Here is a 16,458-nt window from a genome sequence, read left to right on the forward strand (position 1 = left end):
AGTGAGGGTTTTGTCAGATCAAGTGGGTTGTAAATGTGTTGTGGCGTGACAAATTGAAGTTTACTGGTTGCCATATTGGAGTCACTGTAAGTTCAAGTGGAGATTTGACCTGTACCTGTGGGCTGTTGCTGGTGGCTAACAAGGCTGGGGGGTTTGGGGGTGATGATGGGGGCGTGGTTGACCCCATTCTCTGCGGGCACGGTCACCCGGGGGTCAGGCTCCATGGGGTCATCACCACCCGCATCCACCTGCCAGTCAAATACATTGACAATGATACTGACACATTGCATTTATGAGGCACTATTCCCTGGGTCTCAAAGCATTTTATCAGGTCCATGCTACTTTTCACTGGGTCTCAAAGCATTTATCAGGTCCACACTACTATTCACTGGGTCTCAAAGCCTTTTATCAGGTCCACACTACTATTCACTGGGTCTCAAAGCATTTTATCAGGTCCACACTACTATTCACTGGGTCTCAAAGCCTTTTATCAGGTCCACACTACTATTCACTGGGTCTCAAAGCCTTTTATCAGGTCCACACTACTATTCACTGGGTCTCAAAGCCTTTTATCAGGTCCACACTACTATTCACTGGGTCTCAAAGCCTTTTATCAGGTCCACACTACTATTCACTGGGTCTCAAAGCCTTTTATCAGGTCCACACTACTATTCACTGGGTCTCAAAGCCTTTTATCAGGTCCACACTACTATTCACTGGGTCTCAAAGCCTTTTATCAGGTCCATACTACTATTCACTGGGTCTCAAAGCATTTTATCAGGTCCACACTACTATTCACTGGGTCTCAAAGCCTTTTATCAGGTAAAACACTACTTTTCACTGGGTCGCAAACCATTTTATCAGGTCCACACTACTTTTCACTGGGTCTCAAAGCATTTTATCAGGTCCACACTACTATTCGCTGGGTCTCAAAGCCTTTTATCAGGTCCACACTACTATTCACTGGGTCTCAAAGCATTTTATCAGGTCCACACTACTTTTCACTGGGTCTCAAAGCCTTTTATCAGGTCCACACTAGTTTTCACTGGGTCTCAAAGCCTTTTATCAGGTCCACACTACTATTCACTGGGTCTCAAAGCATTTTATCAGGTCCACACTACTATTCACTGGGTCTCAAAGCATTTTATCAGGTCCACACTACTATTCACTGGGTCTCAAAGCATTTTATCAGGTAAAACACTACTATTCACTGGGTCTCAAAGCATTTATTAGGTCCACACTACTATTCACTGGGTCTCAAAGCATTTTATCAGGTCCACACTACTATTCACTGGGTCTCAAAGCATTTTATCAGGTCCACACTACTATTCACTGGGTCTCAAAGCATTTTATCAGGTAAAACACTACTTTTCCCATTTACTTAGCACATCATCTGGATAGAGTGTATGACACACATGGCACATTACAGCCCAACATATAAATGGTAACGCTGAGAATGTTTTTGCGGCCTATGCAATGAGATGTAAATAAGCAGAGTGGAACCATACGATGCCATTACTCCATTAGAAGCAGAAACTACTGTATGGCAAATACACAACAGCACAATCAACACACCACACACCCAGAGCCTACCTGTAGCCTGTTGGAGAACTTGTAGACATAGCTTTGGTACCCCACTCTCAGCATGGCTCAGACCAACGTCACACTGACAACACTCTCTAACGTTTCACTAACATTTAGCCAATGTTCTCCTTACGTTGTCTCAATGTCCCTCTCTAGGTTCTCTTCAACCCTGACTTGTTGTAGTACTTGGCATGTATTTGTTTGTTACTGAGTCCTCTCTCCTTAAGCCTGTTTTGGACAGGAGAGGACAGTCTGTTCTCCTCTGCTCTCCACTCACATCTTTCTTCCTCTCCCTCTGTCTCTGACACTCCAGCGGGAAGCCCACTAGTTCACTAAGCGACCGTTGCCAAGGTGTCAGCATGTACAGGCTCTCTATTGGATGTCCCTGTGGATAATCAGTTCAGCTGGCAAATCAGGCGAGACAGCTCCCTTGGGGCCCACCTCCACCAACAACTCCCTTACTACCCCTCAGAGATCACCCCCTTCTAACCTCAACCTCCCCTCCTTCACCCCCGTGATACCCCTGCCCCCCTCACCCTTCATCTCTGTCTCCCTCTGCCCCACGACTCCCTCCCTCCTAGCCCTCAACCCTTAGTTCCTGAGCCCTGGTCAATAGCTCTAACCCAATCCTCTCTTCACAAAGAGACAGGCCTACTGCCTGGGGAGAGGCTCATTGATCTGTTACTTATCGATTAGTGTGGGGATGACGGACGACACACCCACCTCTTTGCTGTCCTCCTCCTCTGCTCCCTCCTCCAGAGTGAGAGCTGCGAGTTGATTGGCTCTCTGCTCCATCAGGTTGACGTAACGGATGGGATTGGACAACGCCTCGATGACATCTGAGGTAGAGAACGGGGGAACAGAATGTATCATCGATGCTGTTATGTAAAGCCAGTGGAAACATAAACCTAGTTATAACTCCATGGTTTAGTTCTATACCAGTATTCTGTAAGGTATGTCAGCCATTGTACCTGCGAATGTATCAGGGACATAGTCCTTGACCTCTACATAGACAAACAGAGCAGGGAGGGTCAGAGCCTGGTTCTTCTCATTCCTCAGACCAATGTAGTGGTAACCTGGAACACACACACACACACACACACACACACAGGGGTGAGTAATCAGAAGCTAAAGGACTGTTACACAGCATCACTCAAGCAGAAAAATGGACCAGAATGGTAGTCAGTCAGACTATTAAGCTATAGGCCTCACCTGGGCGGATGGCATTCACAGGAATGATGCGATGGCCAATGAACTTCCCTCCATCCTCAAACACAGAAATCCTCATCGAGGCCAGAGTGGGCAGAACCACCTGAGGAACCATCACAGACACAGAAACATACACCCATGGATGGTCACATTAACCTATGAGTTCTTGGTTTCAAAGAACTACAAATCCCATAAAGATGTGCTCCGTGATGTTTTAAACAGTGATTTACACACATAATTCAATAGAACATTATTTCTCTCTATGGGTTCCTCGAGGATGAAAGCCTCCTCATCACAGACAGGGTTGACAACGTTACCCTGTATGATGTAAACGGGGTAAGATCATGTTCCAATCCAAGTTTATTTGTCAAGCTCTTCCTCAACAATTCATATCAAACAAGTACACACAATATTATTTATATTTTTATTTGTACACCAGAATAAAAGACATCTACACTATATGTGTGAGGATGACACACACACACACACACACACCTCCTTAGGCTACTTTGAAGAATCTCAAATCTAAAATATATGTTGATTTGTTTAACACTTTTTTGGTTACTACATGATTCCATATGTGTTTTTCCATAGTGTTGATGTCTTCACTATTATTCTACAATGTAAAAAATAGCAAAAAAAATTAAGAAAAACCCTTGAATGAGTACATGTGTCCAAAATGTTGATTGGCACTGTAAATACAAGGTCAATACCAGTAACAATCAATGTCAAGGATACTGGTGACAGGCAAAAAAGGTTGGTAGCAATCACAATAGATTATACAGTATATACAGTGCCTTGCGAAAGTATTCGGCCCCCTTGAACTTTGCGACCTTTTGCCACATTTCAGGCTTCAAACATAAAGATATAAAACTGTATTTTTTTGTGAAGAATCTACAACAAGTGGGACACAATCATGAAGTGGAACGACATTTATTGGATATTTCAAACTTTTTTAACAAATCAAAAACTGAAAGATTGGGCTTGCAAAATTATTCAGCCCCTTTATTTTCAGTGCAGCAAACTCTCTCCAGAAGTTCAGTGAGGATCTCTGAATGATCCAATGTTGACCTAAATGACTAATGATGATAAATACAATCCACCTGTGTGTAATCAAGTCTCCGTATAAATGCACCTGCACTGTGATAGTCTCAGAGGTCCGTTAAAAGCGCAGAGAGCATCATGAAGAACAAGGAACACACCAGGCAGGTCCGAGATACTGTTGTGAAGAAGTTTAAAGCCGAATTTGGATACAAAAAGATTTCCCAAGCTTTAAACATCCCAAGGAGCAACTGTGCAAGCGATAATATTGAAATGGAAGGAGTATCAGACCACTGCAAATCTACCAAGACCTGGCCGTCCCTCTAAACTTTCAGCTCATACAAGGAGAAGACTGATCAGAGATGCAGCCAAGAGGCCCATGATCACTCTGGATGAACTGCAGAGGTCTACAGCTGAGGTGGGAGACTCTGTCCATAGGACAACAATCAGTCGTATATTGCACAAATCTGGCCTTTATGGAAGAGTGGCAAGAAGAAAGCCATTTCTTAAAGATATCCATAAAAAGTGTTGTTTAAAGTTTGCCACAAGCCACCTGGGAGACACACCAAACATGTGGAAGAAGGTGCTCTGGTCAGATGAAACCAAAATTGAACTTTTTGGCAACAATGCAAAACGTTATGTTTGGCGTAAAAGCAACACAGCTCATCACCCTGAACACCCTATCCCCACTGTCAAACATGGTGGTGGCAGCATCATGGTTTGGGCCTGCTTTTCTTCAGCAGGGACAGGGAAGATGGTTAAAATTGATGGGAAGATGGATGGAGCCAAATACAGGACCATTCTGGAAGAAAACCTGATGGAGTCTGCAAAAGACCTGAGACTGGGACGGAGATTTGTCTTCCAACAAGACAATGATCCAAAACATAAAGCAAAATCTACAATGGAATGGTTCAAAAATAAACATATCCAGGTGTTAGAATGGCCAAGTCAAAGTCCAGACCTGAATCCAATCGAGAATCTGTGGAAAGAACTGAAAACTGCTGTTCACAAATGCTCTCCATCCAACCTCACTGAGCTCGAGCTGTTTTGCAAGGAGGAATGGGAAAAAATGTCAGTCTCTCGATGTGCAAAACTGATAGAGACATACCCCAAGCAACTTACAGCTGTAATCGCAGCAAAAGGTGGCGCTACAAAGTATTAACTTAAGGGGGCTGAATAATTTTGCACGCCCCATTTTTTCAGTTTTTGATTTGTTAAAAAAGTTTGAAATATCCAATAAATGTCGTTCCACTTCATGATTGTGTCCCACTTGTTGTTGATTCTTCACAAAAAAATACAGTTTTATATCTTTATGTTTGAAGCCTGAAATGTGGCAAAAGGTCGCAAAGTTCAAGGGGGCCGAATACTTTCGCAAGGCACTGTATGTTTTACCTTAAAGAACTACAAATCCCATAACAGTCTGCCCTATATTATGCTTTACCTTCTTGAGTGTGAAGGCCTCCTCCTCCCAGACAGGGTTGACAGCGTTGCCCTGAGACGTCTTGGTCTTAAAACCCTTCCTTCTGGTGTCCACCGGCAGACCAAACATATCTATCTCCACATACGTCCCCACCTTCTTATCGGTCAGAAACTGGCCTGAGATGATCTGGAGACGGAGAGACGAGGATGATAAAAACAGATGAGAGCTGTGAAGTCCGTGCACCCATACCACATACAGTCAAAACACGCACACGCACGTACTGTAAGCGGAACACACAGATAAGCACCTTGACAGACAGCGTGTTGGCTACGATGCCGTCCACAGTGCTCTCAGCGAAGGGGTCAAAGTGTTTGTCCGGTCGTCTCATGAACTCTGGTTTTAGCCTGTAGCCACACTTCCCGTTGTACTCATACATGCCCAGGTTTAACATCATGGACAGGTCTGATGGAGAGAGAGAGAGAGAGAGAGAGAGAGAGAGAGAGAGAAGGAGGGAGAGATAGGTAGGAGGGAGGGAAAGGCGAGAGGGGGAGAGGGGGAGAGGAGAGGGAGAAAGAGATTGAGAAAGAGACTCACCCTACTAGAATCTGGAGTGAAGTGTCTACTGTTTGCTGATGATCTGGTGCTTCTGTCACCAACCAAGGAGGGTCTACAGCAGCACCGAGATCTTCTGCACAGATTCAGCCAGACCTGGGCCCTGACAGTAAATCTCAGTAAGACAAAAATAATGATGTTCCAAAAAAAGTCCAGTCACCAAGATCACAAATACAAATTCCATCTAGACACCGTTGCCCTAGAGCACACAAAAAACTATACATACCTCGGCCTAAACATCCGCACCACAGGTAAATCTGTGAACGAGCTGAGAAACAAGGCAAGAAGGGCCTTCTATGCTACCAAAAGGAACATAAAATTCGACATACCAATTAGGATCTGTCTAAAAATACTTGAATCAGTTATAGAACCCATTGCCCTTTATGGTTGTGAGGTCTGGGGTCTGCTCACCAAACAAGAATTCACAAAATGGGACAAACACCAAATTGAGACTCTGCATGCAGAATTACAAAACAATATCCTCCGTGTACAGCGTAAAACACCAAATAATGTATGCAGAGCAGAATTAGGCCGATACCATCTAATTATCAAAATCCAGAAAAGAGCTGTTAAATTTTACAACCACCTAAAAGGAAGAGATTCCCAAACCTTCCATAACAAAGCCATCACCTACAGATAAATAAACCTGGAGAAGAGTCCCCTAAGAAAGCTGATCCTGGGGCTCTGTTCACAAACACAAACAGACGCCACAGAGCCCCAGGACAGCAACACAATTAGACCCAACCAAATCATAAGAAAACAAAAAGAGAATTACTTGAAACATTGGACAGAATTAACAAAGAAACTGAGCAAACTAGAATGCTATTTGGCCCTAAACAGAGAGTACACAGTGGCAGAATACCTGACCACCATGACTGACCAGAACTGGAGGAAAGCTTTGACTATGTACAGGGTCGCCGAAGTCAGACCTGGCTCTCAAGAGAAGACAGGCTATGTGCACACTGCTCATAAAATGAGGTGGAAACTGAGCTGCACTTCCAAACCACCTGCCCAATATATGACCATATTAGAGACACATATTTCCCTCAGATTACACAGAGTCACAAAGAATTAGAAAACAAACCCAATGTTGATAAACTCCCATATCTACTGGGTGAAATACAAGATCAAACAGTGTTTCCCAATTTACTAGCATCACAGCCCGAACCGCAAGATGTGTGACCTAAAGAAAACGAATCAACCAGGGAAGAACAAACACCTTTTCCCACTTTAACTATTTGCAGGTCTTATCTATGGTCTACAACATCGTATATAGACATAATATGACATTTGAAAATTCTTTATTATTTTGGAACTTCTGTGAGTAATGTTTACTGTTAATTTTTGTTGTTAATTTCACTTTTGTTTATTATCTACTTCCCCTTTGCTTTGGCAATGTCCCATGTCAATAAAGCCCTTAAATTGAATTGGGAAGGGGATAGAGAGTGAATGAGAGAGTTATAGGAATACAAGATCAAACAGTACTTTCCCAATTTACTAGTATCACTATACCAACCTCTAACCCGAACCGCAACAAACCGATGATGTACTGACTTAGACCTAACCAATAGTAGCATCAGGTCTTACCTATGGTCTAGTGTGAAACGAATCAGGTTTTACCTATGGTCTAGTATGAAACAAATCAGGTCTTAGCTATTGTCTGGTGTGAAACGAACCAGGTCTTACCTATGGTCTAGTGTGAAATGAATCAGGTCTTACCTATGGTCTAGTGTGAAATGAATCAGGTCTTACCTATGGTCTAGTGGGAAACGAATCAGGTATAACCTTTTGTATAGCGTGAAACGAATCAGGTCTTACCTATGGTCTAGTGGGAAACGAATCAGGTTTTACCTTTTGTATAGCGTGAAACGAATCAGGTCTTACCTATTGTCTAGTGTGAAATGAATCAGGTCTTACCTATGGTCTAGTGTGAAACAAATCAGGTCTTACCTATGGTCTAGTGTGAAACGAATCAGGTCTTACCTATCAGTCTTACCTATTGTCTAGTGTGAAACGAATCAGGTCTTACCTATTGTCTAGTGTGAAACGAATCAGGTCTTACCTATTGTCTAGTGTGAAACTAATCAGGTCTTACTTATTGGTCTAGTGTGAAATGAATCAGGTCTTACCTATTGTCTAGTGTGAAACGAATCAGGTCTTACCTATTGTCTAGTGTGAAACTAATCAGGTCTTACTTATTGTCTAGTGTGAAACTAATTAGGTCTTACTTATTGTCTAGTGTGAAATGAATCAGGTCTTACCTACTGTCTAGTGTGAAACGAATCAGGTATTACTTATTGTCTAGTGTGAAACTAATCAGGTCTTATTTATTGTCTAGTGTGAAATGAATCAGGTCTTACCTACTGTCTAGTGTGAAACTAATCAGGTCTTACTTATTGTCTAGTGTGAAACGAATCAGGTCTTACCTATTGTCTAGTGTGAAACGAATCAGGTCTTACCTATGGTCTAGTGTGAAACGAATCAGGTCTTACCTATTGTCTAGTGTGAAACGAATCAGGTCTTACCTATTGTCTAGTGTGAAACGAATCAGGTCTTACTTATTGTCTAGTGTGAAACTAATCAGGTCTTACCTATTGTCTAGTGTGAAACGAATCAGGTCTTACCTATGGTCTAGTGTGAAACGAATCAGGTCTTACCTATTGTCTAGTGTGAAACGAATCAGGTCTTACCTATGGTCTAGTGTGAAACTAATCAGGTCTTACCTATTGTCTAGTGTGAAACGAATCAGGTCTTACTTATTGTCTCGTGTGAAATGAATCAGGTCTTACCTATTGTCTAGTGCCAAACGAATCAGGTCTTACCTATTGTCTAGTGCCAAACGAATCAGGTCTTACCTATTGTCTAGTGCCAAACGAATCAGGTCTTACCTATTGTCTAGTGCCAAACGAATCAGGTCTTACCTATTGTCTAGTGCGAAACGAATCAGGTCTTACCTAGTGTCTAGTGTGAAACGAATCAGGTCTTACCTATTGTCTAGTGTGAAATGAATCAGGTCTTACCTATTGTCTAGTGTGAAACGAATCAGGTCTTACCTATGGTCTAGTGTGAAACGAATCAGGTCTTACCTATTGTCTAGTGTGAAACGAATCAGGTCTTACCTATTGTCTAGTGTGAAATGAATCAGGTCTTACCTATGGTCTAGTGTGAAATGAATCAGGTTTTACCTTTTGTATAGCGTGAAACGAATCAGGTCTTACCTATGGTCTAGTGTGAAATAAATCAGGTCTTACCTATGGTCTAGTGGGAAACGAATCAGGTTTTACCTTTTGTATAGCGTGAAACGAATCAGGTCTTACCTATTGTCTAGTGTGAAACGAATCAGGTCTTACCTATTGTCTAGTGTGAAACGAATCAGGTCTTACCTATTGTCTAGTCAGGTCTTACCTATTGTCTAGTGCCAAACGAATCAGGTCTTACCTATTGTCTAGTGTGAAACGAATCAGGTCTTACCTATTTTCTAGTGCGAAACGAATCAGGTCTTACCTATTGTCTAGTGCCAAACGAATCAGCTCTTAACTATTGTCTAGTGCCAAACGAATCAGGTCATACCTACTGTCTGGTGCGAAACGAATCAAGTCTTACTTATTCTGTCGTGTGAAATGAATCAGGACTTAACTATGGTCTAGTGGGAGAGGAATCAGGTCTTACCTATTGTCTAGTGTGAAACGAATCAGGTCTTACTTATTGTCTAGTGTGAAACGAATCAGGTCTTACTTATTGTCTCGTGTGAAACGAATCAGGTCTTACCTATGTCGTAGTGGGAAACGAATCAGGTCTTACCTACTGTCTAGTGTGAAACGAATCAGGTCTTACCTACTGTCTAGTGCAAAACAAATCAGGTCTTACCTATGGTCTAGTGTGAAACGATCAGGTCTTACCTACTGTCTAGTGCCAAACGAATCAGGTCTTACTTATTGTCTAGTGTGAAACTAATCAGGTCTTACTTATTGTCTAGTGTGAAACGAATCAGGTCTTACTTATTGTCTAGTGTGAAACGAATCAGGTCTTACCTATTGTCTAGTGTGAAACGAATCAGGTCTTACTTATTGTCTAGTGTGAAACTAATCATGTCTTAATAGTCAGGTCTTAGGTCTTACCTTGTCTAGTGTGAAACTGAATCAGGTCTTAGTCTTGTGAAACGAATCAGGTCTTACTAGAAACGAATCAGGTCTTACCTATTGTCTAGTGTGAAACGAATCAGGTCTTACCTATTGTCTAGTGTGAAACTTACCTATCAGGTCTTACTTACCTATTGTCTAGTGCCAAACGAATCAGGTCTTACTTATTGTCTGGTGTGAAATGAATCAGGTCTTACCTATGGTCTAGTGGGAAACGAATCATGTATTACCTATTGTATAGCGTGAAACGAATCAGGTCTTAGCTATGGTCTAGTGTGAAACGAATCAGGTCTTAGCTATTGTCTGGTGTGAAACGAATCAGGTCTTACCTATGGTCTAGTGTGAAATGAATCAGGTCTTACCTATGGTCTAGTGTGAAACGAATCAGGTCTTACCTATGGTCTAGTGTGAAACGATCAGGTCTTACTTGTTGTCTAGTATGAAACGAATCAGGTCTTACATATTGTCTAGTGTGAAACGAATCAGATCTTTCGTATTGTCTAGTGTGAAACTAATCGGATCTTACCTATTGTCAAGTGTGAAACGAATCAGGTCTTACCTATGGTCTAGTGTGAAACGAATCAGGTCTTACCTATTGTCTAGTGTGAAACGAATCAGGTCTTACCTATTGTCTAGTGTCAAACGAATCAGGTCTTACCTATTGTCTAGTGTGAAACGAATCAGGTCTTACCTATTTTCTAGTGTGAAACGAATCAGGTCTTACCTATTTTCTAGTGCCAAACGAATCAGGTCTTACCTATTGTCTAGTGCCAAACGAATCAGGTCTTACCTATTGTCTAGTGTGAAACTAATCAGGTCTTACCTATTTTCTAGTGCTAGTGTGAAACGAATCAGGTCTTACCTATTGTCTAGTGTGAAACGAATCAGGTCTTACCTATTGTCTAGTGTGAAACGAATCAGGTCTTACCTATTGTCTAGTGAAACGAATCAGGTCTTACCTATTGTCTAGTGAAACGAATCAGGTCTTACCTACTGTCTATTGCAAAACAAATCAGGTCTTACCTATGGTCTAGTGTGAAACGATCAGGTCTTACCTACTGTCTAGTGCCAAACGAATCAGGTCTTACCTATGGTCTAGTGTGAAACGAATCAGGTCTTACCTATTGTCTAGTGTGAAACGAATCAGGTCTTACTTATTGTCTTGTGTGAAATGAATCAGGTCTTACCTATTGTCTAGTCGGAAAGGAATCAGGTCTTACCTATTGTCTAGTGCCAAACGAATCAGGTCTTACCTATTGTCTAGTGTGAAACGAATCAGGTCTTACCTATTTTCTAGTGCCAAACGAATCAGGTCTTACCTATTGTCTAGTGCCAAACGAATCAGGTCTTACCTATTGTCTAGTGTGAAACTAATCAGGTCTTACCTATTTTCTAGTGCGAAACTAATCAGGTCTTACTTATTGTATCGTGTGAAATGAATAGGGTCTTACCTATTGTCTCGTGGGAAAGGAATCCGGTCTTACCTATTGTCAAGTGTGAAACTAATCAGGTCTTACCTACTATCTCGTGTGAAACGAAACAGGTCTTACTTATTGTCTAGTGTGAAACTAATCAGGTCTTACCTACTGTCTAGTGTGAAACGAATCAGGTATTACTTATTGTCTAGTGTGAAACTAATCAGGTCTTATTTATTGTCTAGTGTGAAATGAATCAGGTCTTACCTACTGTCTAGTGTGAAACTAATCAGGTCTTACTTATTGTCTAGTGTGAAACGAATCAGGTCTTACCTATTGTCTAGTCCGAAACGAATCAGTTATTACCTATGGTCTAGTGTGAAACAAATCAGGTCTTACTTGTTGTCCAGTATGAAACGAATCAGGTCTTACATATTGTCTAGTGTGAAACGAATCAGATCTTTCGTATTGTCTAGTGTGAAACTAATCGGATCTTACCTATTGTCAAGTGTAAAACGAATCAGGTCTTACCTATGGTCTAGTGTGAAACGAATCAGGTCTTACCTATTGTCTAGTGCCAAACGAATCAGGTCTTACCTATTGTCTAGTGTGAAACGAATCAGGTCTTACCTATTTTCTAGTGCGAAACTAATCAGGTCTTACTTATTGTATCGTGTGAAATGAATAGGGTCTTACCTATTGTCTCGTGGGAAAGGAATCCGGTCTTACCTATTGTCTAGTGTGAAACGAATCAGGTCTTACCTATGGTCTAGTGTGAAACGAAACAGGTCTTACCTACTATCTCGTGTGAAACGAAACAGGTCTTACCTATTGTCTAGTGTCTAGTCTTACCTATTGTCTAAAACGAAATCAGGTCTTACCTATGTCTAGTGTGAAATGAATCAGGTCTTACCTATGTCTAGTGCTCAGGTCTTACCTATGGTCTAGTGTGAAACGAATCAGGTCTTACCTATGTCTAGTGTGAAACGAATCAGGTCTCAGGTCTTACCTATTGTCTAGTGTGAAACGAATCAGGTCTTACCTATTGTCTATGTGAAACGAATCAGGTCTTACCTATGTCTAGTGAAACGAATCAGGTCTTACCTATTGTCTAGTGCCAAACGAATCAGGTCTTACCTAGTGTCTAGTGCGAAACGAATCAGGTCTTACCTAGTGTCTAGTGTGAAACGAATCAGGTCTTTCCTATTGTCTAGTGTGAAACGAATCAGGTCTTACCTATTGTCTAGGGTGAAACGAATCAGGTCTTACCTATGGTCTAGTGTGAAACGAATCAGGTCTTACCTATGGTCTAGTGTGAAACGAATCAGGTCTTACTTATTGTCTAGTATGAAACTAATCATGTCTTACTTATAGTCTAGTGTGAAACTAATCAGGTCTTACCTAGTGTCTAGTGTGAAATGAATCAGGTCTTACCTATTGTCTAGTGTGAAACGAATCAGGTCTTACCTATTGTCTAGTGCGAAACGAATCAGGTCTTACCTATTGTCTAGTGTGAAACGAATCAGGTCTTACCTATTGTCTAGTGTGAAACGAATCAGGTCTTACCTATGGTCTAGTGTGAAACGAATCAGGTCTTACTTATTGTCTAGTGTGAAACTAATCAGGTCTTACCTATGGTCTAGTGTGAAACGAATCAGGTCTTACCTATTGTCTAGTGTGAAACGAATCAGGTCTTACCTATTGTCTAGTGTGAAACGAATCAGGTCTTACCTATTGTCTAGTGTGAAACTAATCAGGTCTTACCTATTGTCTAGTGTGAAACGAATCAGGTCTTACCTATTGTCTAGTGTGAAACGAATCAGGTCTTACCTATTGTCTAGTGTGAAACGAATCAGGTCTTACCTATTGTCTAGTGCGAAACGAATCAGGTCTTACCTATTGTCTAGTGTGAAACGAATCAGGTCTTACCTATTGTCTAGTGTGAAACGAATCAGGTCTTACTTATTGTCTAGTGTGAAATGAATCAGGTCTTACCTATGGTCTAGTGTGAAACGAATCAGGTCTTACCTATGGTCTAGTGTGAAACGATCAGGTCTTACTTGTTGTCTAGTATGAAACGAATCAGGTCTTACATATTGTCTAGTGTGAAACGAATCAGATCTTTCGTATTGTCTAGTGTGAAACTAATCGGATCTTACCTATTGTCAAGTGTAAAACGAATCAGGTCTTACCTATGGTCTAGTGTGAAACGAATCAGGTCTTACCTATTGTCTAGTGTGAAACGAATCAGGTCTTACCTATTGTCTAGTGTGAAACGAATCAGGTCTTACCTATTGTCTAGTGTGAAACGAATCAGGTCTTACCTATTGTCTAGTGTGAAACGAATCAGGTCTTACCTATTGTCTAGTGGGAAACGAATCAGGTCTTACCTATTGTCTAGTGTGAAACTAATCAGGTCTTACTTATTGTCTAGTGTGAAATGAATCAGGTCTTACCTATTGTCTCGTGGGAAAGGAATCCGGTCTTACCTATTGTCTAGTGTGAAACGAATCAGGTCTTACCTACTATCTCGTGTGAAACGAAACAGGTCTTACTTATTGTCTAGTGTGAAACTAATTAGGTCTTACTTATTGTCTAGTGTGAAATGAATCAGGTCTTACCTACTGTCTAGTGTGAAACGAATCAGGTATTACTTATTGTCTAGTGTGAAACTAATCAGGTCTTATTTATTGTCTAGTGTGAAATGAATCAGGTCTTACCTACTGTCTAGTGTGAAACTAATCAGGTCTTACCTATTGTCTAGTGTGAAACGAATCAGGTCTTACCTATGGTCTAGTGTGAAACGAATCAGGTCTTACCTATTGTCTAGTGCCAAACGAATCAGGTCTTACCTATTGTCTAGTGTGAAACGAATCAGGTCTTACCTATTTTCTAGTGCGAAACTAATCAGGTCTTACCTATTGTCTAGTGCCAAACGAATCAGGTCTTACCTATTGTCTAGTGTGAAACGAATCAGGTCTTACCAATTGTCTAGTGACAAAAGAATCAGGTCTTACCTATTGTCTAGTGTGAAACGAATCAGGTCTTACCTATGGTCTAGTGTGAAACGAATCAGGTCTTACCTATTGTCTAGTGTGAAACGAATCAGGTATTACCTATTGTCTAGTGCCAAACGAATCAGGTCTTACTTATTGTCTGGTGTGAAATGAATCAGGTCTTACCTATGGTCTAGTGGGAAACGAATCAGGTATTACCTATTGTCTAGTGTGAAACGAATCAGGTCTTAACTATTGTCTAGTGTGAAACGAATCAGGTCTTACCTATTGTCTCGTGTGAAATGAATCAGGTCTTACCTATGGTATAGTGGGAAGCGAATCAGGTCTTACCTATTGCCTAGTGTGAAACGAATCAGGTCTTACCTACTGTCTAGTGTGAAACAAATCAGGTCTTACCTATTGTCTAGTGTGAATCGATCAGGTCTTACCTATTGCCTAGTGTGAAACGAATCAGGTCTTACCTACTGTCTAGTGTGAAACGAATCAGGTCTTACCTATTGTCTAGTGTGAAACGAATCAGGTCTTACATATGGTCTAGTGTGAAACGAAACGAATCTAGTGAAAACGAATCAGGTCTTACATATTGTCTAGTGTGAAACGAATCAGATCTTTCGTATTGTCTAGTGTGAAACTAATTGGATCTTAACAATTGTCAAGTGTAAAACGAATCAGGTCTTACCTATGGTCTAGTGTGAAAGAATCAGGTCTTACCTATTGTCTAGTGCCAAACGAATCAGGTCTTACCTATTGTCTCGTGTGAAATGAATCAGGTCTTACCTATGGTCTCGTGTGAAACGAATCAGGTCTTACCTGTGGTCTCGTGTGAAACGAATCAGGGCTTACCTACTGTCTAGTGCGAAACAAATCAGGTCTTACCTATGGTCTAGTGTGAAACGAATCAGGTCTTACCTATGGTCGAGTGTGAAACGAATCAGGTCTTACCTATTGTCTAGTGTGAAACGAATCAGGTCTTACCTATTGTCTAGTGCCAAACGAATCAGGTCTTACCTATTGTCTAGTGTGAAACGAATCAGGTCTTACCTATGGTCTAGTGTGAAACGAATCAGGTCTTAACTATTGTCTAGTGTGAAACGAATCAGGTCTTACCTATTGTCTAGTGTGAAACGAATCAGGTCTTACCTATTGTCTACTGTGAAACGAATCAGGTCTTACCTATTGTCTAGTGTGAAACGAATCAGGTCTTACCTATGTCTAGTGTGAAACGAATCAGGTCTTACCTATTGTCTAGTGTGAAACGAATCAGGTCTTACCTATTGTCTAGTGTGAAACGAATCAGGTCTTACCTATTGTCTAGTGTGAAACGAATCAGGTCTTACCTATTGTCTAGTGTGAATCGATCAGGTCTTACCTATTGCCTAGTGTGAAACGAATCAGGTCTTACCTATTGCCTAGTGTGAAACGAATCAGGTCTTACCTACTGTCTAGTGTGAAACAAATCAGGTCTTACCTATTGTCTAGTGTGAATCGATCAGGTCTTACCTATTGCCTAGTGTGAAACGAATCAGGTCTTACCTACTGTCTAGTGTGAAACGAATCAGGTCTTACCTATTGTCTAGTGTGAAACAAATCAGGTCTTACCTATGGTCTAGTGTGAATCGATCAGGTCTTACTTGATGTCTAGTATGAAACGAATCAGGTCTTACATATTGTCTAGTGTGAAACGAATCAGATCTTTCGTATTGTCTAGTGTGAAACTAATCGGATCTTACCTATTGTCTAGTGTAAAACGAATCAGGTCTTACCTATGGTCTAGTGTGAAAGAATCAGGTCTTACCTATTGTCTAGTGCCAAACGAATCAGGTCTTACCTATTGTCTCGTGTGAAATGAATCAGGTCTTACCTATGGTCTCGTGTGAAACGAATCAGGTCTTACCTGTGGTCTCGTGTGAAACGAATCAGGGCTTACCTACTGTCTAGTGCGAAACAAATCAGGTCTTACCTATGGTCGAGTGTGAAACGAATCAGGTCTTACCTATTGTCTAGTGTGAAACGAATCAGGT

At 41.2% G+C, this 16,458-nt stretch overlaps 1 protein-coding gene across 3 annotated transcripts in view; it reads right to left on the minus strand.

Moving 5' to 3' along the window:
• LOC112241085 (1-phosphatidylinositol 4,5-bisphosphate phosphodiesterase beta-1) overlaps nt 1–16,458 on the minus strand; it is a 239,217-nt gene that overhangs the window by 42,372 nt on the left and 180,387 nt on the right. For all 3 annotated transcript variants that reach the window (XR_006083419.1, XM_042321857.1, XM_042321858.1), the window contains exons 20-25: nt 5,562–5,716; nt 5,276–5,440; nt 2,797–2,896; nt 2,556–2,660; nt 2,308–2,423; nt 116–248 (exon numbers count right to left, since the gene is read on the minus strand). Coding sequence is in view for 2 of the 3 variants with exons in the window: in XM_042321857.1 (XP_042177791.1) it covers nt 116–248; nt 2,308–2,423; nt 2,556–2,660; nt 2,797–2,896; nt 5,276–5,440; nt 5,562–5,716 (774 nt within the window). In the remaining variant the exon portion in view is untranslated. The remainder of the gene's footprint in view (nt 1–115; nt 249–2,307; nt 2,424–2,555; nt 2,661–2,796; nt 2,897–5,275; nt 5,441–5,561; nt 5,717–16,458) is intronic.

The sequence above is a fragment of the Oncorhynchus tshawytscha genome, linkage group LG05, assembly GCF_018296145.1.
Source record: "Oncorhynchus tshawytscha isolate Ot180627B linkage group LG05, Otsh_v2.0, whole genome shotgun sequence".
Classification (NCBI taxonomy): domain Eukaryota; kingdom Metazoa; phylum Chordata; class Actinopteri; order Salmoniformes; family Salmonidae; genus Oncorhynchus; species Oncorhynchus tshawytscha.